General features: G+C 37.7%; 1 protein-coding gene across 4 annotated transcripts in view; it reads right to left on the bottom strand.

Annotated features, from left to right (window-relative positions):
- Positions 1-1,487: 1,487 nt before the first annotated feature.
- The window catches only part of Jakmip2 (janus kinase and microtubule interacting protein 2), a 172,888-nt gene continuing 149,031 nt past the window's right edge, over positions 1,488-25,344 (bottom strand). For 2 of the 4 annotated variants that reach the window (XM_013025513.1, XM_013025514.1), the window contains exons 16-21: positions 24,526-24,594; positions 23,613-23,690; positions 21,696-21,899; positions 15,250-15,315; positions 11,579-11,649; positions 1,488-3,608 (exon numbers count right to left, since the gene is read on the bottom strand). In XM_013025513.1, the coding sequence (XP_012880967.1) occupies positions 11,599-11,649; positions 15,250-15,315; positions 21,696-21,899; positions 23,613-23,690; positions 24,526-24,594 (468 nt within the window). In that variant the 3' untranslated portion in view covers positions 1,488-3,608; positions 11,579-11,598. The remainder of the gene's footprint in view (positions 3,609-11,578; positions 11,650-15,249; positions 15,316-21,695; positions 21,900-23,612; positions 23,691-24,525; positions 24,595-25,344) is intronic. The other 2 variants (XM_013025512.1, XM_013025511.1) reach the window with 2 other exon arrangements.

The following is a 25,344-nucleotide window of genomic DNA, read 5'->3' as shown; positions in this document are numbered from 1 at the left end:
AGTGGCGCTGTAGCTCAAGTGGTAGAGCGCTCGCCTTGAGCTGAAGAGCTGAGGGACAGCGCCCAGGCCCAGAGTTCAAGCCCACGACCGACAAAAAAAAAAAAAGAGTCTCATGGACTTCCTGCCTGGGCTGGCTTTGAACAGCAATCCTCAGATCTCAGTCTCCTGAGTAGCTAGGATTATAGGCGTGAGCCACCGGTGCCCAGCCATAATGTAATCTCTAAGCAACATAGCCAATTCTTATTCCATCACGTGTGTTTGTGTGTCCGGGTGCATGCATGCAGCTATGTATATACTCTGGACCATCTTTGGACATCAAAAGACTATAAGGAAATGTTTTCAAAATACAGGATCGCTGTGGCCCATCCATTTTTGATATATGTAACCCAAATGGCCCACTTATTTAAACAGTAACACTCAGCCAATAAATACTCTGTGGTGTGAACAAAAACCTAGTTCTAAACTTAGGCTCATTTTAAAACAATGAGCTTATAAATGATATCAAAGTTGTATCAAAGTAACACAGTAGGTTTACAGTTGAAGTTGATAATAAATCACCAGAGACTTATTGAAAACAAAATAAGCAAATAGCTTGAAATAAAACATGATAGCAAGAATTTTTTGGCAAACTTTATTTCTTCTGTTACAAGTAGAAAACCCTTCCTATTCCAGTCACAATACATGCATCCGCATCATGTATTCTTTGTAAGAACCATACTAGCTGCACGAGCATTTTTTGTGGTTTTAAAGAAGAAGGAAAGGAAAATGTATTCTTTATTGCTGACAATAATTTAATTTATATGACAAAAGTTAGAAAAAGAATTTGAATTTCCAGCATATTCTGCCATCTCCTACAATTCAATTTCAGTTTGATTTTAAAAAGACAAGTTAGTGTCTTTAAAAAAATCAGATTATTAATGGCAATGCAGTGAAATATGGCTGCCAAGAAGACTCTGTTTATTCCTTCTGATGAAAAATTTCCTGTGCTGAATAACTGTGCTCATGGGGAGATTCATTTATATCAAATTATTTTAGATACTCAATTATATTATTTTCCAAGGGATGCTATACTAAGATAAATTGAACACTGAATTGTCTGACTTCAACATTTGACCCATGGTCAAATGTGTCAGCCATATAATCATGCCCAAATTAAGGTCCAAATTAAGTTGGAATTCTGTTTCTTCTAAGGAAATGGAATGGCTCCATGATAAACCTATCAGTAGTGAAAAGGTCTTTTTGCTATTGTAAGGAAAGCAGAAATAAAAAGAATTATAATATATAGGACATTAATTGACCCTCTTCCATATTTTCTGACTGGGGTTTGCTAGGATTGGGTAACAGAATTTGTGGAAGTATAGAAGTACCCTGTTTCACATTTCCTGCATAATGAACTTGAGGCTCATATTATTCAAATTATTCAGTAGGATAGTTCTGTCTTTTTGTGTTTCCACCAAGAGGGCATCTCCACAATGTCCTATCTCTAAAATGAACGAGATCATCTGGCTCATGACATGATAATATCCGCTCTGTACAAGCCTTTGTTTCATGGTTGCTTTCTTGTGATGAAAGTAGAGGTTTGGCTGGTGGTATGAAGGCGGAACAGGAGAGGGAGGAGATGCTTACCCTTTAAGTGAAACATTCTTCTGTCCAGTCGCATGAGATAATGTAATTGTTATACATTACTAGACATCCTGGTTTTGGATCTCTCCATCTTTATTGCTAATACTACCCTAAGCAGCTTGATGGGAAAACCTCAGTGCTTCAATGCCAAATGGAAGCAACATCTTATTACACAGGGGGATCTTTTTCTGCACAACAAAGGAAAGTCAGATAATACAGCAGTTACAATAATTACAAAGCACTTTGTGCTACTTTCAGCACCTCTTGTTCTGAGATTGCAATAAAACTTTATGAAAAAAAGCATATAACCCCATTTTGCAGATGAGGAAATTGAGGCACAGAGAGGTTAAGTGACTGGGCCAAAGATACTTGGGTCACTATTCAACACAAAGACAAAAAGTGAGACTCCAGAATGCTAGTTTTTTGTTTTGTTTTTGTAGATTCTTCAGTTTTTACTCTGGCTTTGAAAATGCCAGTGTTGAAATCGAAAGATGCTAGTGAACTCACAGATCGAAAGATTCATGTAGCATTCCACAGAAAGACATTTTGGTTCCGAACACACATTTGTCTATTGCATGAAATTGTAGCTCCATAAATCAAATCTTGGAAAAAAATTGAGGTTGTCTTGTTATCTACAGTAAATGAAGTGTAAAATTAGCTTTTTAAGAACATATATTTGCTCTCAGAGCGGAATCTAAGACTCAGTAATACATAACTTAGGAAAAGTACCATTTTTCTAGTTGTCTCTGGTAGAAAATTTACCTTATCAGCAATATAATGTTACCTCTCTATTTAATTTTTTAATTTTTTTCTTTACAAAAAGTACAGCTATCTTGTTGCTGCCAGCTGTCTTCTCACTCTAAATGACAAGAGGTAAGATTGCCCCAAGTATATCCATTTCCTTTTCATGTTCATATCTCTGTAGCAAACCCAATGTTGGTAGGAGTTTACTTATCACTTGTATGATGTTAGCCCAAATCATACAATAGGTTCATTTGCAGACGATTTTAAATGGAAAACCAGTATTAAAGAAATTGAAGAATTCAGAGGTGCTTTCTGGCCCGTGTTCCCTATCCATGTTGGCATTATCAACAGAACTAAGGGATCTTGTGATTTAGGATATCATCTTCTTAAGTTTCATTGTGAGTGAGATCAAGCCATTGCTAGTGGAGGAATGCAGATGTGAGAGAAGCACAAAGAAACATCAAATCTGCATTTATATCTCATGTCACATTCACCCATTCCTTTGACTTGGTGGCCAGTGAAGTGAGGGTCACTGGGATCCACTTCTCTGTGGAAAGCGTTTGGCCAACTCCACCTTCGCAGTGGGGAAAAAAATGGAGAGTAGTTCCTTCCATTCACGTTACAGATGCCTCTGTTCCTGAGTTTAAAACAAGCAGAAAGACAGAAAAGCAAAATTCCTGTAGTAAGAAACCAGACTTTTCAAATGAAACATTTTATTGTAAATAGCTCCTCATAGGTATTCCTCGTGCTTCATTCCCCACCCACCCTTTTTGTTGTTGTTTGCTTTGATTTTTTTTAAAATGGTGTTTATTTTCAGGAATAGTGTTTCCATGGGGGTGTGGTGTTACATTAAAATGATCCCCCTGCACAGCAGGAGTTGAATGTTTCATTGTAACTTTGGTTCCATGTCCCAAGACACATCTTTGCTTGATCGGCTGATTCTGTTCCGTTGCTGAATTTTTTTTTCTTTACACATTATATTTGCTTATAGTTCTTTCCTTCTGGTTTGACATACACACATTTCAGTAAATGCAGCATATAGTGTAGATTTTCAATGGGGTCCTGTAGGAACTGTCAAGTAAGAAACCTTGAATAATGGCTTTAAAGTACACAATTGCAGTCTTGACTACAGGGAGGTTCTCAGCTTTTGATCTCCTTTGCACTGGTGTAAACAATTTTGCCATCTTCAAAGGTTTAGAAGCATTTGCCTTTCTGGGGTATGATCCAGATTTTTGAATTTTCTGTAAAACAGAGGAAAACGTTCCTGACTATCACTTTTTAAAAATAGCTGGACCAGCATAAAGCAATGTCATGTACAAGGAAAATTTAGTTCAATCCCCAGCATCAAAGCAAAGCAAACCCAAACCAAAGCAGGCTTATAAAAAGTAAAAATATTTTTATTCTTTAATATTTCTAAGGGCTGAGTGCAATATGCACGTTGAATATCATCTTTACGCTTAACTGACAAAATGCAAGTTTGATATTTATTGCACAGTTTATTGTCATATGATGTATATAAAGCAGTGAACAATGAAATAGTAATTATTATTATTATGTCCTTAAAGCTTCCAAGGTAATACCTTAAAGTGCAGTGATATTATTATGCCCCCAAACTACAAAGTCAGGTATTTTTAAAGCAAGTCTTCTTTTGTGACTTACCTTTTGCAACCTTTTTTATTTCGCTCCTTAACATTTCTTAACATTCTCTCCTTAGCCATTGGCATATTGTCTCCACCCCAATGGCTGACTGGAGGGCTCCCTTGAAACTGCCATATTAAATTTGAACCTGAGCGTGTCCCTCTGAAAAGGTGATCTCCCAGAACTCAGTCTGTCAGGACTCTGAGAACTGTTCCTCCCTGAATCCACATATCTGGGAAGAAGTCTTTCTTTTTCCAATAAAAGCTGAAGACAGCACTGAGGTTGTGCTGCACACACTACTTGAGGACCTGTCCTTTCAGGTCTGATTCCCAGGAATAGAGAAAATGGGATTTCTGTTTTCTCACTCATTGGATGTTCAAAGACATGTTATTAAATATCACCAAGCTTCAATTTCTCTATCTCTAAAGAGAGGCTACTAATTTTTTGGAGAACCTCATTATTGTCCCTAAAAGGTTGACCAAGATGCAAAGTGGAAGAAGGGTTATGTAGGCTAGCATCTGAAGGACACGTAATGCCCACCATTTAAAGACAAATTGAAAATATTCAAATAAATTTCTGCCATGAGGGTAAATCACAACGATTTGGAATGTCTATTTCTAGAGCCATTTTGCTCCTGACACCAGTTAAGATTTGAATGAAAGACTTGAGGAAGTCCCAGAGAAGGATCTATCAAGATCACACTGAGGAAGAAGAAAATATGCCAAAAGGTGGCCAAGAAACTGGCATTGGGCACATAAGAAGAGACTTGTGTTTGGTTGCTGAAAACCGGACTTGCTTGTCTTTCCTTGCCTTTCTGAGAATTGGAGAGGAGTGATTGTACAAAGATGAGAAGTCCATTCTATTTTTGTCAGCAAGGAGCTATGAGGTATACCACCAAAAATAGGAGGGGTCCAAGTGGCAAAAAAAAAGGATATCCATTAGTATACTGAGCATGCACAGTATAGCTTACTGTAAAACCTGCACATGACTCATAGGATGGGCAATCATTGGTCACTTCTCAAAGAATAAACATCAAGGCCAAGTCAGTCATGACTAGTAAAGTATCCATATCACTGTTAATGAGCAGAAGGGTCCTTTTTCCTCTCCTCCTTCTCAAGAAAGGCTGAGCCTTGAAGGTCGACAGGACAGAGGATCTCCAGAGACCACAAATCTCCTACAGGTGCACCTGAATTGTGACTAAGGTATGATAAAGAAGGAAATGGGATTAAACAAAATCTACAGTTAAGTTCTCCAGTTGGAAAAGTTGGGGTGCCAATTTAAGATTTAATAAAAAGATGAGAGACAAAAATAAGACAAGACCAGAGATGCTATTTGCATCCACTGCCATGAAACCTTCAATTAATTACAAAGATATTATTCTTTTATTCCTGGCCAAAGGAAAGAAGCAATGCAAATAAATATGAAAGACTGTTCAAGAAATATTCATTGGTGTATTTGTATATATAAAATGATTTAGCACAAAAACTCTGATTTCTATACTTTCAATACATATTTTATCAGAGATTATGTCTTAAATTCTGTGACAGAGAATATATGTATACTTTCTACTTTTGGATATGGTTTGCCCATGTAGCCCAGACTGGCTTTGAACTGTGATCTTCCTGGCTGGGATTACAGGTGTATGCCACCATGCTAGACTATTGTTTTTGCCTATCAGTAAATCAGTAAATAAATCAAACCTCACAGGAGCAAACACGTTTTAATTTTAAAACCAAAGAGCTTATAAACAGTCTCTAGAATGTTACATTTTTATACATTATAAGATTGAAAATTCTATAAGTTATGTTTTTACACTTTTGGAAAGTTTCTGTAAACTATTGTTTCCATGGTAAATTTATTCAATTGCCTTTTTGAATATCTGCAATTGTCCAAAATTACACTCTAGTTCTCAGAATCTTTCTCTCTTTCTCTCTTTGACTCTCTGTCTGTCTCTGTCTGTCTCTCTCTCTCCTTTCCTTTCTTCCTTACCTTCCTCCTTTCTTCCTCCCTTCCCTTCCCTTCCTTTCTTTTCTTTTCCTTTCTTTCTTCTTTTTCCTGAGCGTGGGCACTGCAGCTCGAACCCAGGGCCAGGGCACTGTCCCTGAATTTTTATTTTCCCTCAAGGCTAATGCTTTACCATTTGAGCCACAGCTCCACTTCCAGCTTTTTGGTGATTAATTGGAGATATGAGTCTTGTGGACTTTCCTGCCTGGGCAGGCTTTGAACTGTGGTCTTCAGAGCTCAGCCTTCTGAGTAGCTAGACTGTCCTAACAAGTGTAAGCCACTGGTTCCAGGCTTCAGGGACTCTTTTAAACAGCTTGCTTAACAGTGCTGAGTTTGCCTCTTGTGTTAAAAAGCTATTACAGCTAGCAGATTCTGAGTCAATGAATTGATATCACTTTTTACACTGGATGGGCTTCCCCCATCCCACCAGATACACATCTAGAAACCTAAAGTTGGTCTCTCACACCTTTCACTACTTTACCCTCTTCTCTGATTTGTCATGTGGTAAGTGGACCCAATAAACAGTAGCTGCTTCTGTTGACTCTATTTTACAAATGAGGAAGCTGACAATGTGCATTGTTAAGTATTTGGTCTATGGTCCTCTTTGTGGAGAGCTATATGAACAGAACTGAATGGAAGTCAGAGATGTTTAAGGCTTCCCTAATTTCCTGCTGCAGATAGAAGGACAAAAGAACAGTTGTGCAGAATGTGATCTGTGTGGATAGAAGCATGTCTTGAGTGCTTGCTATATCCCAGGAACTTGGCTTTGTTTTTGTGTGTAGTGGAACTGGGACTTGAACTAACAGCCTTGCACACTGCTTACCCACAGTGTCTTGCCATTTGACCCGCATCCACACCCATGCAGCATTTTCTGGTTAGGTGGAGATGGAGTCTTTTGGATGATTTTTCTGAATGGGCTAGCTTCAAACCGTCATTTTCCAGGTCTCAGCCTCCTGAATATCCAAGATTACATGTGAGCTAGAAGTGCCTAGCTAAGAATGTGGCTTTTAATGAGCCTGTCTCTGAGCCTGTTTCTAAGACTAGCTTTTCTTGCCTGTGTAATATAGGCATATGATGTAATATAATATAGGAAAATAATGTAGTCTCACCTCACATTTGTTTTTTTGGTTTTCTGGATTGAACCAGTAGCCTTACAGGTGCTAAGCACATATATTACTATTAATTTACACTCCCAGAGTCCTTAATTTTTTTCTTATATTAGGAAACTAGTGTTTAGAGAGTGCTTTTGAATGTCTATAGATGATAATGCCTTCATGGTTGCAATTAATGCCTTCTACAGGAGCTAGAGAGTAGAAAACTATTCTTTTGCCCTTCTATTCTTTCTACTATGCAATAATACACTGACTCTTTCAGAGAAATAGCAAGGCCTCATCTTGGAAATGTAGTTGGAACCTCATCAGACATAAGATCTGCCAGTAGGTTCATGTTGGACTTCTCAAGCTCCCATTTTTTTAAACGTTATTATTTGTGAATGGCATAGCTTCACCTATGGTTGGCACAAACAGAGTGAGATTAATTTTTTCAGGGTTGTTATCAGTATTAAAATAAAATAATGGATTTGAAATGCATTTTCAATCCCAGCTGTGCTGGGGATTCACCCTAGAATTGTATGCATGCTAGCAGAATTTTCTTTGTAACTGTTAAAGAAGATTTCTAGCTAGGTGTCAGTGGCTCACATCTGTAACCCTGGCTACTTGAGAAGCTGGGATCAGGAGGATTGAGGTTCCAGGCCACCATGGCAAAAGCAAACAAACAAAAAAACTGGATGTGGTGACATCCAGGGTCATCCTCAGGATGACAAGCAAGCCTCAAAGTAGAAGATTGCAGCCCAGGTGTGTACCCAGGGCATGTAGGGGGACCATAATTAGGAAGAAACAAGACTGGAGCTGTGGCTCAGTAGTAAAGCCATAGCCTAGACACGTATGAAGCCTTAAGTTCAAACCCAGTATCACACAAGAGAAGTAAACCAAGTCTCAGCACTGCTATTTTGATTAGCCTCTATTAATTTGTGTGCAAAGTAAAAATTTCATTGCAACATTTCTACAGATGCATGTACTGTACCTTGATCCTATTTATTTCCTCTATTCAAAAGAACATTCTGAGAGTTGGCTATGCACCAGGAACTGTCCAGTTATTTAGGATACAAAGATGAGCAAAACACATGTGGCTCCGGAGTAGTCACAGCCAATGTGATATCTGAAGGATGAGCAACTTGTTGTTTATTAGGTGAAGTGGGAGTGAAAGACTTCTATGTACTCAGGCAGCTTGAACAAATGTGGTAGGTTGGAGAGAGTGCAGCCATTGGACGAACAAAGCAACACGGAGCCTGATGGACAGTCTACAGTTAGCTCACACTGGGCTTTGATTCTCACACAAAGGAATTAAGACTTGATCATAATGGTATGTTTTCCAAAGAAGGAGGTGAGACTAGGTCTGTTGGAGAGGACATGGAAGAACTATGCTTAGTTGCTTGGCTATTCCAGATGTTGAGGAGGGGAAAACATATTTATTTATTTACTCTTCGTTAAGAAATTCTCATTTAGTCTCCACGTGTTAAAGGGTGCTGGGGAACAAACCCAGGGCATCTCCTATGCTAAGAAGCATAAGCATAGCATTAAGCTACATTCCAGCCTGGATATATTATTATCTTGGTATTATATTACTTTGCTATTCATGGCTCTGATATAACATGCCACAAAGCTGCTTTCATATTCATTTATCTTGCAATTTACCCAATCATCCATCTACCCTTCAGTCCATCTGTCATTCTAAAATGTACCCAGCTCCTTATATGTAGAAGATACTGTAATAGACATTGAAATTATAAAGATGAATAAATCATAAGTTTTAATCTCTGCTTTATTGAGCTCAACTTCTGAGACAGACAGGGAAGCAATTTTAGTACATCTAGATAAAGGCTAATGGATAAATTTACATAAAGAAAGAAATGATTCATGGGAATACCATGATTTATTTACAGACTTTATCCTCCAAGTAAACTTACAAGCAATGCTTCATTTTCTGTTTTAAATAACAAATGTGATAGAGATTTATTTTCTATAGGCCTCTTTAAACATTGGTGGAAGAGGGTATTATAAGAGGACATCAACTTTCTGAGCATGTCTACTTAATTCTCTGTATATCTACTCATGCTAAAAGCCCTTTTACTTTATTTCACAAGGAGGTAAGAGAGTTGACAGTTGTGGAGGGAGAAACTATCTTTTTTCTGTCTTTTCAGCTTGCTGGAAAAATATTAATATGGTGCATGTTAATATCTGTGCATGATATAACTTTATAGGTTAATCACAGTTGCCACTGTCTCTCTGTCTCTCTTTGTCTCCCTGTCTCTGTTTCTGTCTCTCTCTATCATATCAGTCTTGGGCTTGAACTCAGAGCCTAGGTGCTGTCCCTAAGCTTTTTAGCTCAAGGCTAGTGCTCTACTACTTAAAACACAGCTCCACATCTGGATTTTGGTGATTTATTGGAGATAAGTCTCAATAGATTTCTTTCCAGACTGGCTTTGAACTATGATCTTCACATCTCAGCCTCCTGAGTAGTTAGAATTACAGGTGTGAGCCACTGGTGCCTAACTACCTCTTTTTCTTCCTCCTCCTCCTCCTCCTCCTCCTTCTCCTGGTTTTATTCAAATTTTGGGCTTATATGGGTAACTAATGCTTTTTAGCAAAAGCAATTTTTAAGTACCTGCTACAATTCCTCTTGCTTGTTTGGACATTTCTCATTCTTGAAGTCATGAGGGTGCTAGATAATCAGGCTTTATAGGCTTCCTGATTAGGTAAAAAGCAAGTATACAAGGAAAACGACAAGTTATCAAACCAGTTGCTTAAGTATAAGTAAAGGAAAGTATAAGTAAAGAAACTTTATAGAGCAAAATTCCAGAGGGAACCAAAGTCAAAAGACATACAATTCCATAAATTGTGCAGGAGAATCTTCTTTCCTTTCAAATAACTCCATAAATATAAGAAATACTAAAAATATAATAGAAACTAGTGGAAATCTTCAATGTTAGTAAGTATGCATAAGAACTCTTTTTTATAACTCCTCAGATTTAATTTTGGAAGGGCTGGTACAAGTGACTGCATTAATATGAAGTTGTCTGAATAACTTATGACATTCTCCCTCGGTCCAAGAAATTTTCTCTAAACATATGACTTCACTAGTTAACTATCCAGTGGGTTGATTTTGATTGCCCTTTATCACCAACACCCTGATTAGTGTGATCTGATCCCATGTTTGGGGTGGGAATGATAAATAGAATCAGTGACCATAAGAACTTGGTTTATGGAGTGTTTGCTAGGATAAGTTTAATGTAGGGGATGTCCTAGTATCTTAAAAATACTGCTCAAATTGCTTTGTTAGAAGTTGTGCTTAACATACAAAGCAAAAACCCAACAAGAGCAAAGATTTAAGGAAAATCTAATATTTTTGAAAAATAGGTGCTTGCTAAATTGATTTTATAATAGCCATAGTTATAATTTTGAAAAATAGTTATTTCTACTACATGTAACATTTTAAGATAATAACTATAAGTGAGACATGCATGTTTAGTTGTTTAGAGATGTATGCTTGTACTCAATAGATGACCTATCTGTGGCTCCCATTTCTGGTTAGACATCAGAATCACCTGTTATGCTTATTAATTCTTGCTTTCCATATCCTTCTTTGTATCTCAACTCCATAACCACTGTTCAGATTCATTAAGTGTAGTAGAGCCTTGGCTCTGTTATGTTCAAGCTCTGGGAAATCATTCCCTAAGATGAATTGCTATTTGTTCATGAGACATGAACTTGATAAAGGCAGTAATAAAACTCTAATTTTTTCTTCCTAAATTGATATTGAAAAGTAAGTTATTTGGAAACAAAAATACTCTTAGATAGTTTCTTGAGTTCTGATGAAGAAATACTGGAAAAGATGTAAACACTAATAGTCTTTACTGAGTTGCTAGGTCCTCAGGATCAGTATTTTCAAGTTGAAAGCATAAAAAATATACCATCATATTTCTTCACTCTGTTAAATATAAAAGCTAACCTCTATGTAACTAGAGGTTACAGTGAGAATGCTAAAATCTTCAGAACATTGTGAAATCCCAAAGCAATATAGTTAACTGGAAAAAAGTTTCTTTATTTCCATAATACTTCACAATTTTTGGGGGGGTCCGGTTGTGGGACCTGAATTCTGGGCCTGGGCTCTGTCCCTCAGCTCTTCAACTCATGGCTAGCGCTCTACCACTTGAGCCACAGCGCCACTTCCAGCTTTTGTCTTTTTGCTTATGTGGTGCTGAGGAATTGAACCCAGGGCCTCATGCATTCAAGGCAAGTACTCTACCACTGAGCCACCTTCCCAGCCCTTACTTAACAATTTTTTATTCCTTTAATTGGAATAAAATTGTTTGGATCTATTTCTCACTTCATAGCTAACCAAACCAAGTGTGTGTATTTTTTTAAACAAAACATAATGCAGTAATTATATTTAGCATCATTCTTATCAAATTCCTCTTTAACTATATTGTGAGAATTAAATGAAATCTTACCTGTAAGAGGCACCTTGACATCAAGGCCATAGAATAAAGGCAAGAGAGAAGAACAAGAATAGAAACAGAAACTGCAGAGGAAAAAGAAGAAGATTATGTAAACTGGAACTTCTGAAGAGCCATTCAGGTAGCAAAAATCCTCAGCTTTTCCTCATTGCCCATCTTCCCAACTCTCTCACACACACATACAAATACCTTTCTGTTTCAAAAATCTATACTGTTTACTTACAAAGTAATGCTACCCTTTAACTCACATTGATTCATAATTGCCTATCTAAACTCCTATTTTTATAAATGAGTAAACTAAACAGAAGCAGTAAGTCAATGTACAGTTTCATACAATTTGACCATATGGACCAGAACATAGGTATCTCACTGTACCTACATCACAGTATATTGTGTGTATCTTCCTTTTATGAGAGGTAGTTCAAATATACAAGATGTGATTAGAACATATACTACAGTTGCTCATTAAGTTATTGTTACTTGTTTATGTGATATATTTGAGAACTGAGACATAGCATGGAGAATATTAATGTGTTGGGTAAACATATAGTTTATTATCCACAGTGGAAGACTTCTGAGAGGGGAATGGGACACTATTAGTAAATCACTGAAGCAACAGGTGTAAACTGGGCCTCTCCAGGGGCAGATAGGATGTGTGATTGTACTACTGATAGAAAACACGTTTCCACATCTGCACGCATTTCAAATAATGGAAGAATGGTGCTCCAGCTGTGTGATCAGAGATAGCCCTCTCCTAGCTGCCTCCTAGCAGTTAATGGAGATGGAGACTGATTTCTTCCTGTAAACCCTCGCTAGAGGAGTGGATAACAGTATGAAGAAACACATACTTACACAGCACTGGGATATATAATCAAGTGCATGATAATTAATATAAAGGAATAGAGGATAGCCAGGTTTTAAAAAATATTGATTTTCTTGGTAGTTTACATTATTCCACTCCAAGATCATCTTGTTTGGTATGTCATCTTTGAACTATACATTCGCATATTGTGCATGCTATTTGTATATTTCCTTTATTGACACTGCCTCTAAAAATCTTCCTTTACTAAGGGCATATTCTACCAATAAATGAATAATAGGGTTCTGAGAGCCATGTGTTAGTGATTATTCTATTCTTTTTTAAAGTAGAAACTTTATCCGTTAAAAAAACCTATTCTTTGAAACTATACCCATTTCAGAAAAAAGCTAATAGAGGACTAGAATGGAAAGCTTACCACTATTCTTAAAATAAGGTAAAAGAAAATCAGAGCTACCTTTCTGGGCATGAGATGTCTATCATTTAGACTACAATAAAATTTTTGGTACAGTGTAGTGGCTGATCATGGCATTTAGAGCCAGATATCCTAAAGTTTTTAGGAGTTTTTGTAAGTTTCTATATACTCTTAGGTGACTTGTTCAATCTTTTTGTCTATCTACAGAATAATCATGAGAATCAATGATCTGATGGCAGCAAAAGTACACAGCAGTAAACTGCTGTGTACATTTGAGGTGATTTTGCTGGGTTTGTCAAATATTTTAAAGGGAAGAGAGTTATCTCTGAAATAATTGTCTTTAGACATTTTACTCGATTGGATAAGGAGAATAAAATGAGGTTAAGTAAATAGAAGATCCAGTAAAAATTTCATCTCTCATTCAACACTTCAATCAGAAATCAAGTGAAATTTTTGAAGTGTTTAGTTTACTATCTCATGAGTAATACACAATTCATTGCCCTGTAAAGTATTTTTCTCCATTTTCACAAGGTTCAGATCTATAAGATGTATTGAGAAAAAGAACAAAACATAGGTCCCATGGTTTCCCTTATTTGCAATAACTAGTATATGTCTGGGACACGCAGAAAAGGTCAGATAAGATGATGTTAAGTGAAATGAACCCCAAGAAAGGGACACAAGTGGTTTTTTTTCTTCCTTGCTATTGTTTCTAACGTATTTATAAGGTATCCTGTGATTGTTTTGTTGCTTTGTATGTCCCTCCCCCCTGGTATAATCCCTGTTTTCACTGTATTTGATGTTGGTATAATTTGGGGGAGGGGAAGGGAAAAAACAAAATGTTTAAAAGGGATTCAGAATGACCCATTGCAACAATGAGTTGTACAAGACACTATGTGTAAAACGAACTTTACAATTTAGGCAGGGGTGGGGGACTGGGGAGTGGCTGAGGAGGTGGGAGGGACGGGATGGTAGGGGAAAAACAAAGAGGAGACAACAATGCTTGATAAGAAATGTACTCATTACCTTGCTCATGTAATTGTAATCCCTCTGTACACTATTTTCACAATAAAACACTTACTTATAAAAAAGAACGGTGAAAAATTCACACTACTAGCAATGAGCATATTCTTAATCTGTTTTCTCTCAACATTTCCATGGTCTCTATTAAGAGTAAGGACAGTGTGGTGACTTTAATACGCATCTCTCATTTTATATCTTCACCTGAGTGAAGAGCAGGAGAACATCATATTTTCTGGGGGAAGAAAATGACTTGAGGGTTGCTTCTTCAAGCAGAACTAAGGGAGTGTATGGTAAGTAGAGAGTATTTCTAAGGTTTTGTCCCTTTAAATATGGAAATAGAAGACATTGGATGTGGCTGTCAATAACCAGAGAAGATGGGAGCAGCCTCTGCCTTCTGAAGTTCTTCCTGACAATCACTAGGAAATTAAACTTAACTCTTTCTATTACCTTTGCCTTAGGAATTGTTGCAGAACCAAGTCTAGTTCTGAAATGGGGGGGAATTCAAATACAAAATTTTACAGAGGATACAAATATCAGGAGTGGAAAGTTTCTAAATGATACTTTTTAATCTGATTTTTTAGTATTTCCTAATTTTTACCGGTGACCTTATTTCTCAATGAACCTATAAAAGAAGGTAAGTGGAGATGTTAGCATTCCCACTTTGTAGAAATGGTTTCAACATAAGAGGTGCACCTGTCTTATAAGATAAAATAATAATGATGATGATGATGATGATGATGATGATGATGATGCAAGGCTTCTTTTGCTGAAGGAGACACCAGAGAGAATCTTTATTCCTCAGTAGGATGCAGCTAGCATAGTGGGGCAGGACAGTTCTTTGCCCTGTAAAACTGCTGAGTTTAAAGCAACTTGCTCAACATCCCTGCCTGAGCCAGATAACTTCTCCAGATACAATTGCTTCATTTCTCTAAAACACTGGAAGTCTTGTCAGCAGCAGTTTCTCTTTCAGACAGACATCTGGGGAACTCTAGGAGAACATAATTTCTGAATTTTGGTGAAACAGAGGGTAAAGGGTTATTTATGTAAACAACGATGGGAAAGTTTTTTTTATGTGCTAAGTACTTTTTAAAAGAAATCAGAGTAACAAAATGCAGAAGAAATTCATAGAAAGGAAATGAAGACAAGGGAAGGTAAACTGAGAAAAGGAAACAAAGAAAGTAGTAAGAATCAACAGACAGGACAAATGTGTCAAGGCTAGATTACTAATGCAACAACCTGTCTAGAATCCTAGTACCTGACTGCAAGTGAGCACTATCTTTTACTGGACCTATGCCTACTTATGCCAGATCCACAGTAACTGAAAAGAAAGAGAGAAAGCATGGTGAGCAAAATCAATATTCCTTTCTCATTAAGTAAATAAATAACAAAGTAGATATTGAACTTCACACATACCTTTTCTTCTAAATCTTTTATCTGCCTTTTCTGGATATCTGTTTTATCTTCTAGGTCCCGGATTCTCTGGAGAAAAGGGGAAAAAGAAAGCAATGTGAGAATCTACAGAACAAAACTGTTGATTGAACAGAAACATAAAACTTTCTATAAATCATTAACAGTAATAAGGAGAAGCTAGAAAAAACACTCGTACATATGTTCATACCTACAATATTGCTTCATGCTTTAGAAACTACCTAGACATGTGGACCATTATCCCTAAGTATATTAAGAATATTTTCCACTTTTTCTGGTGTGGATTTTGAGTATCTTTCAAAGACTCACATGATACAGGCTGTTTACCAGCCGGCAGCAAGATGAGAACTTCTATCCTGTTGCTTAAGGCAGTTGCTTAAGGAAGTAGGGCCTACTAAAGGAGCTAAGCCACTGTGGGCATGGTATTGGAGTGGATATTGGAGTCTGAGTTCCTTTGCTCTACCACGCAGTCCCTATTAAAATGTACTGCCTCACTGCAGGACAAAAGCAACATGGCTGAAACCATGAGCTCAAACACATGATTTCCTGTATTAAGCTGATGTTTTCAGGCATTTTGTCTCTGTGACTGAAAGGTCACTAGCCAATTATTCTTCTCTTCTGGCTGTATCTTTGCAGAGACTGGCCCCAAATAAGATGTATAAATCCCACCTGAGTGATGTGGCTTGGCCAAGAGACTTGTTCTGGCTAATCAAATGTATTTGCTGTAAGATATGGGAATCATATCTCCTTCTCGTAAAGAGGGCACTCTATCTCAGAACTAGTGAGCAAACAGTACATTTAGTTGTAAGCCTTTTCGATTGAGATGCAAGGTTATTTACTGGCAAAGTAAAAGTGGCTAAGGCAAACTTGTTCAAATGTAAACAACACTACCACTTTTTATTGCTAGACTTTCTGTGTTATTTCACAGAATTTTGTCATAAAATAGAATTTCACAAAGCAAAACAAACAGAGTAGAGTACACACTTCACCATCACGTCTCAGAAGAGAAGTGGCAAACTAAGAGAAAACACAAATCATAAGAAAAAACTGCACAAGTAGTCATAAAGGCAAGAAAGCTCTGAGACACCCTGAACTTACCTGTTAAGTACAGAACCAAATTCCACTAATTTCAATGGCACACATATTTACAAGTAAAAGTAGTCTTTACAATCACAGCTGGCAACCTAATGGCTTTTTGTGTTCATGCACATGGGAGCAGAGGAAAAGCAGAGACTGCACTGGAAGCTAAAAGTGGTGATAACATATATAGAGAGGTTTTTATAATGCAATGTGAAGAGAAAAAAGGAAAGAGGGAAGAAAGAGTACTTTGACTTGGAAATTACATCTCTTCTAAAACTATGAAATTTCCCCCATTCCCCTGGAAGGGATATTTGACTATGCCTGGATATTTAAAAACAGTATGATTTTTTAAACTGTATATACTTTATATATTCTTTTGTTAAGAATTCTATTCTCTTTTGTTGCAGTGCTCTCTTGCTCTCTCTCTCATAAAAGCTTCATCTATTAGTTTCAAAATGAATACAATTCCTTAGAAACTAAATCAACTTCATGAATATTAAAAAATGTCTACTTTAACTGGACTCCAGTGGCTCATTTCTGTATATCCTACCTACTCTGGAGGTCTGAGAGTCATGGTTCTAGCCTGGGCAGGGAAGTCCATGAGACTCTTATATCCAATTGATCCTCAAAAAGCCAGAAATGGAGCTGTGGTTCAAGTGGCAGAATTCTATTCTATTCTAAGGAATGGTACCGCATGTGCATGTGCAGCAGTGTTGAGATTGAGAAATTCTGTTGCAGGGGAACGGGGTTGTGTAGGAGGGGCTGGTGTGTCCTAGTCAGAGTGAAGATAACAAAGTTGACATTGTAATGACATGGTCATAAATGCCAGAGAAGCAGATGAGAATGAAATGGTAATGATGTATGTGTATGTGTTTTGTGTGTGTGTGTGTGTGTGTGTGTGTGTGTGTGTGTGTGTGTGTGTGTGGAGTTGCTTTTTTCATTTTTCTTTTTTTATGACTGAATTCATTTTTATTTTTTAATTATTTTTTTATTGTATAAATACTGTACAGAGGGGTTACAGTTACATGAGCAAGGTAATGAATACATTTCTTATCTAGCATTGTTGTCTCCTCCTTTGTTTTTCCCCTACCATACCTTCCCTCCCATCTCCTCAGCTACACCCCCGCACCCCTACTAAATTATAAAGTTCGTTTTTGGACATAGTGTCTTGTACATCTCATTGTTGCAATGGGTCAATCTGTATCCCTATTTAAACAATTTGTGTTTTGCCTTCTGCTCCCCAGATTATTTTTATAAAGGTGATATATAAAGGGGTTACAGTTATACAAGTCAGATAATGAGTATATCTGTTCTTTCCCTCTCTCCAGTTTTTCCCTCCCCTCAGGCAGAAGCTGTACAGTTTATTTTCCACATAGTGTAATGGATACCACAGCAGCATTTGTTTTACCCTTTGTCCCTCCATTTCTATGTCTGCCTTTACCCTCCCAAGACAGATAAACAAACAAACCAACAATACAAAACAGAAAGAAAACAAAAACGGCAGCCAAGAACAAAGCCTCTCGTTTGTATTTCCTGGAGTTTCTTTTTAGAGTTTCTTTTTAAAAAAAATTGATCCCAGAGCCTTGCATGAAGAGCTAAGTGCTCTACCACTCGAGTTATGCCCACAGCTCCCTTCCTATTTTAATTTTTAAATTAAATTACATTAATTTTGTTTTTACAGATAGGGACTCACATTAACTTTCCTAGACTGGCCTTGAAGTGGAGATCCTCCCCCACAGACTTCCCACATAGCCAGGTTTATAGGTGAGTACCACCACACTCAGTGTATATTTTCAATATTTCATCGCCAATATGTCCAATTCCTAGTGCAGTGCGTGGCATGGAGAAACTGCCCCTACATGTTAGTTAAATGAATCCATTATGCCGCATTGTCTGATGAAGGCTGGTTTTCCTTTCCTTTCCCACACAGCAGAAAACCACATCAGGCCCCAAGTAGATTCTTTTTAATGTCTCCAGCTGCCAAGGCAGCTAATCACTGTCATTCCTTATGGGGGCTAGTGTGATGTGTACTGCTTCTTATCTTGTCCATCTTACAACACCCACAACATCTGCCATGAACTCTTTGAGTGGATGACTGGATTGGGGTTGTATCAGCACTTGCCTAGCAGTCATGAGCACTTGGGTGGTAGCCCTATCACCACAGGGAGAAACAAACACCTGATACTGAAAGCATCATAGAAGTCCTCTGAGGTCAAGAGGATGGCAAGTTCTGGGGGCTCACACCTGTAATCTTAGCTACTCAGGAGGCTGAGATCTGAGGATTGTAGTTCCAAGTCAGCCCAGGCAGGAAAGTCTGTGAGACTCTTATCTCCAATTAGCCATCAAAAAGCTAACCATGGAGCGGAGTTCAAGAGGTACAGTGCTGGTGTTGATCAAAAAAGCTCAGGTACAGCTCCCAGACTCTGAGGTGAATCCCCAGGAGACACACACACACACACACACACACACACACACACACACACACACACACACACACACACAGTGGGGCAGGGGAAGAGAATATGAAGGAAAATTGATTGTATTGTACTCAAAATAAAACTCAAACTAGGTGGTCTTACATAATTTCTCTTTAGCCTCCAGTATCCAGACTCCATGGGCTCCTGCCATTCTAGCCTGTTCTCTGTTCCTTTAATTTTCTAAACTTACTTCCACATTACAGATTTCATTTTTGCTATCCATATCTTCTGGAATGTTTTGTCATGATCTTTGTGTGGTTGGTTCCTTGGGTTGTAGATATTAAATGAGAGACCTCCTCTGACCAGCCAATCTATAGGAGCCAGTCCTAGTATCAAATTCACAGCACTGTACTTTTCTTTGCATTCCTTACTGCCAGCCTCAGAAATTGCTTTTGTCATTGCTGCTTTATCCTGTGTTTTTGTCCTTTCCCCTCTGTAAGATGGATCCTAGCTCTTTATGTCTTCAGTCACCCTAGAATTCCTGACATCTGGTATCCAGCAGATCCTTCACACATGGATTCAAATGAAGGTAAAGCAAGGTAGGCTTAATTTTAGGAGTGTGTAGCCTATTTTATGTATCAATAAAAGTATCCTAAAGAAGGTGGTTGACAAACTGAGAATGGAAAACATGAGAATGTTTGACTAAATATAGTGGAAACGAAGGAGCATTTTAAGATGAAAAAAATCACACAAACCAATACACGGAACTCAGAAACACTAGCCAAGTAGTACCAGGAAGTTTGCATGAGTGGAGAAGGAATAGCATTCTGTAGAGAACATCTCAAGCAGATTTTGGCAGGAGGGGTAGCCAGATAATGAAGGAGCTGAAGAGGCCTGCCAAGGATGTGACTCAACTGAAATTGAGACCGTGGATGTTTTGAGCAAAACTGCATCATGGGGGAATGTGAACTAGACAGGTAATGAGGAAGTCTTCCCTACAACTCCCCCCCCCAAATACCCCAGGATATCTGGTAACTTGGGCATATGGTTCTTTTGATGCCATTTATCAGAGTATCATATAACTATTTCCCTCTTGTCTTCATAGTTTTATAAAGTAAGGATCCATAGCACTTGATGGATCCATGATCTCTAAGCTAGCATTGTCTCTATCCCTAGGCAATGAATTGACACGTTTGAAGAAAGGCACAGATGATGGAGTCAGGTTAGCTCACAAGACATGTGACCACACTTAGAACATATTGTAATAATAAAAGATCTTCTACATGCTTTAGGTAACAGGTGTGGACAAAATAGACTAGCTTCACAAACATTTCAGGGAGAATGCTAGTTAGAGGTGGTGCTACCTTGGTTCTTGAAGATAAAGGACAAAAACAACTCCAGTATTTCCAGCTTGAGTGACTGGAGATAAGGTCACACTACAGACTAGCACAGCAGATGGAGAGAGAAGAAAGAGAAGGACAGGGATGCATAGTTTAATTCATTCTGGAATATTCAGATAGAAATGCCCCAAAATGATTAGAGCTATGTACTAGAAGTTAGAAGTCATAATTGTATGCTGTTACAGTCATGTTACAATTATACATGAAAAATCCTGTCAAATGCCTTCTAGAATAACTTTTTGCTATAAGCTACTGATTAAAAGGAAGAGAAAACATCAAGAAGTAACTAGAAAAGGCATATTTAAATAGCCATTTATTTGAGAAAGGTCGCTGAGGCTCAGAAGTGAAGAAACCTTAACTGGTTAAAGAGAGACACAAATGGATGACAAGGTTTAGTCATAAATAAGTTTCAATAATTGTTAGCTCATCTTAAAAGTCATGTCCCCATGACAACTTTCTACCAATTACTTGTTCCAGCTCGGAATACTGAATAATAAAGCTAGGTGCTTTTAATTATGGAATTCTTAACTGCATCTTCTATCCTTAACTTATCCAGCTATAGTATGAATGACAAATTGGAATAAAAAATTTAGTAGGCAAATAAAGTCACAATGATCAATGTACATATGTGAAAATGGAAACAGGTAATTCTGGGAGATAGGTTTGATGGTGACTAAGGTGCATGGTACTCATCAGTTGATATGTTGAATTGAAGCCCCTTTGTACGACTATTTAAATAAAATAATACTTATAATGTGAAAGAAGAAAATGAAAAAAAAGAAAGGAAGGAAGGCAGAAAGGCAGGTAGATAGGAAGGAAAGAAGGATGGGAAGGAGGAAGGGAAGGCAGGCAGGCAGGCAGGCAGGGATGAAGGAAGGAAGGAAGGAAGGAAGGAAGGAAGGAAGGAAGGAAGGAAGGAAGGAAGGAAGGAAGATTGGTAGGTGGGAGGGAGAGAAAGAGGAAAGGAAGGTGGGTGGGAGGAAGGGAGGGAAGGAAGGAAAAGAAAGAAAAGAGGGAAGGAAAGAAGAAAGAAATGAAGGGAGGAAGGAAGGAAGGGAAGAATGAATGAATGAAGGAAGGAAGCTTTGGTTGGAAATTGGTGGGACATTAGTTCAAGGTGCCTATTTTGAATCTTGCTAGTCAAGATGAATCATGTAACTCATGGATTACTTAAACTACATTAGACAGTACTGTGCACATGTTTATGCCACTGATCTTACAGTCAAGATGACCTGGATTGTAATTCTGGCTCTGCTGTTAATTATTTGTATTATCTTGGGCAAGTCACTTACGCTTTCTTATCTCTCCAAGTGGGTTAGTAAGAACACTTACCTGTCAGGGCTATGGTGAAGATGAAATATAGCCATGTAAGTAGGGCCCTTTGTTTATTTCCTGACACACAGCACATAACATTTAGTATACAGGAGCTTCCAGGCTCTGTTGATGCTGTTCGTTCTGGGAAAATGCCATGCACTTAGTACTAAGTGCAACTAGCTCTGTACTAAACTGCGTAGATGCGGGGCTCAGTCCTCACCTGATGGGCTTGCTGCAAGAGCTCCATTCTCTCCTGGAGAATCTGACAGTCATACTCTCTGCTCTTCCTCAGCATTTGCCGCCGTAACTTCTCTACTGCCGTCCTCAGCTCCTCTTGCTGTTTTTCACTTAACAATTCACCAAACTTGATAACAGTTTCTTGCTGCAGAGCATTGTACAAAGTAGCTTCTAGTTCCTGGATTCTCTGGCAAATAGAATTAGAAAAGTCTAACTTTGGGACTGAGCATTTGTGTGTTGTGTGGGGAGGTGGTATGTGTGGGTGTGCGTGTGCTTGGATACAGTGTCTCACAGGGTCTGAGCAATGGAGGGGATTTCAATACTGCCCATGCTTTATGAGATTCCATAAATGTTATCTAGATAACACATGGACTGCTCTAGTGAGGAAAATATGTTCAAATTCTTGGGATCCTGTCCATTTCCTACACATTTTTTTTGCCTTTAGAAAGCTTTTTTGTTACAATTACTCTATTTTTTTTTCACATGCAACTGAGGATAGTTTGTTTTCTCTTTCACTTGGCAGTCCTGAGGCTACTGGAAAGCATTCATCATGGTGGTCGTACTTTTCAAGCTAAATGATCTAAGTTGGAACAAAATACTTAAATCTGGAGATGTAATTCATGCATAAAATATCAGTTCTTTTCTGTCTAATAGTCGTTTGTACTTGGAGATGGTTTTATGGCCTTTATGTTTTTTTTTCCTTGAAATAACTATTGAGAAATACAATCCTTGGGGATGGTTCAATTTTTAATATGCTGATACATCTAGTTGCTCTAGCTCTAACATTGCTAGGTCAATAATGTTTTTGGATGAAAGGCAGGGTGTATTGTCTCTTAAATCTCAATGGTAGGGATTTTTTTCTTCAGATAGACCTACTAAAATTTATAATCATATCCCTTATAGTTTTGGTCAGGACTCTGCACATCTCATCTTTAAGGTAGAATATGGTTTTCTGATTGAGAATTCAATAGTTTTGGAGACCACAGACACACATAGCTTAATTCTACTATTCTCCCATTTATAGGCTGGAGAAACAGAGGTAAGTCAATGGGAAGAGGGAAGTGATAAATTCATTACTTCCCTCATCAAACAATTCTAGAAGCTCTTATTCATGTAAGAGGTGGAAGAATAATTGATCTTGTTCTAAGGATGGACTAAGGGTTTCACACTTGTTTTTCCCAAAGACCCAGGTTGCTTCCAGGAAAGCATTATAAAAACCTCTGCTAACAACTTCTAACTTCCATAAAATATTCCTTCAAAATGTTCTTTTTCTTTTGATTCATTACTATGAATTAGTGGGGGGTGGGAATAAGGAGAGAAGAACTACAAGCTGTTGTCCATATTATGAATCAACATAATTTGTAGGAAAGGACAAAGCAGAGTTTACTGGTCAGCTTGACTTCCCTCTCTGGGGCCTACAGTAGTTAGGCCCACAGTTTCTAAAGGCAGATCTATACAACACTCTTCTACAAACTTGAGTCAAATTCATACTTACTTTCTTTGTATGTAAGACAAAATATTATTACCCATGCTTTAAAGGTTACTAGGAGAAATAAATAAGCTAACATTACATTATTATAGAACTTCCAGATTGACTTCCAAATAACTGGATTTGACTTAATAAAATCTTTAGACTCTCCCATCATGCAGTGTATCTTTCATTGAATTATTATTTAATAATGTACATTCAATTTTAAACAATTAAGTATGATTATTATAAGATGATGGCAGCAAAGAGCTAGGGATATTTCTGTTCTAAAATTAGAACTAGAAGTCAATAAACAAATGAGCTACATGCTTTGGTCTACTCAAATGCGTAACATGACAAATTTAACAGGATGCTTTAGTCCACAGAATGTAATTATAAACACTGAAGGTTATCTTCGTTGCTTGTACCTACCATATATGCTTGATCAAGAGCTTGTTTTCTATAGTCTAGTTCTTCCTCCAAATAGCCTTTTATTTTGCAGAATTGTTCCTACAATATTGATAAGTAGAAAGAGCAGTTAACTACAGAGCAATACACGAATTGTACTGATTAATTTTCGTGTAATTCCAACATATGACAAATCACTAGTATTTGTAGAATCATAGATTTTTTTTTGTTTGTTAGGGAAGTAGTTCACCTTTCTCACCCAGTCTCACCCAGGGAATATGAAAATCAATAGAATGAAATAAAAGATGTAATGAAAAATCTATGTGCAATGCCCTTAAAGATTTTTATGCCAGCTCGAGAGGATGGGATTAAGTACACATTTTGACAAGATGAGTGCTAAACCATAAGTCTGTGTGGGTAAGCACAGATGTTGGCTCTCTTTTTCTAATGCACCTATACTGGGGGACTCAACCAACTATAGAGTGAAAAATACTTGAAAAAAGACACCTGTATTAAACATAAGGAGACATTTTTATTTTGATTGTTTCTTATAAAGATACAGTGGAACTGCTTCTGTATTATATAGACAAACATTGACATGGTACTAGGCATTCTACACAGACTTCCATCCACCATTTCTGTGGCTTTTACTTTATACTATTATTTATCAAATGATTTTACAAAACTCTTTCTGAGTTGATTAAGCCCTCAGAAAGGAAACACCTAATTCAATTTCCTTGAGTTTTGGAAACAGCAAAGGATAACACGATTGGGGGGAAATGCGAATTGCAATGGTGAGCTACTGCTGGGCATTGTACCCCATAACCTGCAAGCTGTGCTGACATGGGGCCAACACCCTTCATAAAGCGGGTAGAAGCAAGTTCCATCTGCCTCATTCATTTCCTTCCTTTTCATCACCTCTCATCTTTATACTCACCATGTCACTTTCCAGTTCTATCATTTTCTGGTGCAAGGCAGCCTCGGCGCCTTCGATCTGCTGGATCCACTAGGGGGCAGAAGAGACAAACACACATGTCATGGTGGTTGGCTGTAGCTTTTTTTCTCTTGAGTGCCTGACTCCTCGCTTCCATCTCAGAAAGCAGGCTGAGAACTGAGGTGAAAATGTACCGCATTTTTGTTTCCTACTTTAGATACCAGGCATCAGTAATTCAGCAAATTCATTCATTGACATCTAGCATGCTAGGCATTGTGCTAGGTAAGTACCAGGGCTGCAATGGTGAACCATCCAGCCAGTATTTATCCAGTTGGAGAACCCTATGAGATGCTTTCTTAGAAACAGAAGTTGCACTGAAGTCTGAAGGAAGAGGGAGACATGTTTGGGAATAGAAGGAAAAGGAAAATTCCAAGCAGAAGAGACATCATGTCTAATAGCTTCAGGCTGTAGGAAACACAGTGAGCAAAATTACTTTTGCAGTATATGAAAACGACTACAACAAAGAGGTGGAGAATTATTTTAAGTGGAATTATTTTAAATAAGTTGCATAAAATGAACTTATCTTTTCTAATACTCAGAAGTTAAATCTTGCTTTACGATATTTATTTTAGACTAGATAGCACACTCTGAATAATTTAGTCTTTCAGTAATACGGTATGAACAATTATTTTAATAGAACAATTTATTATAGTGAGTCCTTATCAAGTTAGCTATCAGCTTATACCTTTGAGGGGAATTAGGTATAATGATTAAATATATAGGCTCAAGAGAGAGACCATGTTGGCTCTAGTTTAATTCTAG

Source organism: Dipodomys ordii, unplaced genomic scaffold (genome assembly GCF_000151885.1).
Source record: "Dipodomys ordii isolate 6190 unplaced genomic scaffold, Dord_2.0 Scaffold85, whole genome shotgun sequence".
Lineage (NCBI taxonomy): Eukaryota > Metazoa > Chordata > Mammalia > Rodentia > Heteromyidae > Dipodomys > Dipodomys ordii.
The sequence above is the reverse complement of the archived record's forward strand: the minus strand, read 5'-3'. Positions and strand labels throughout refer to the sequence as shown.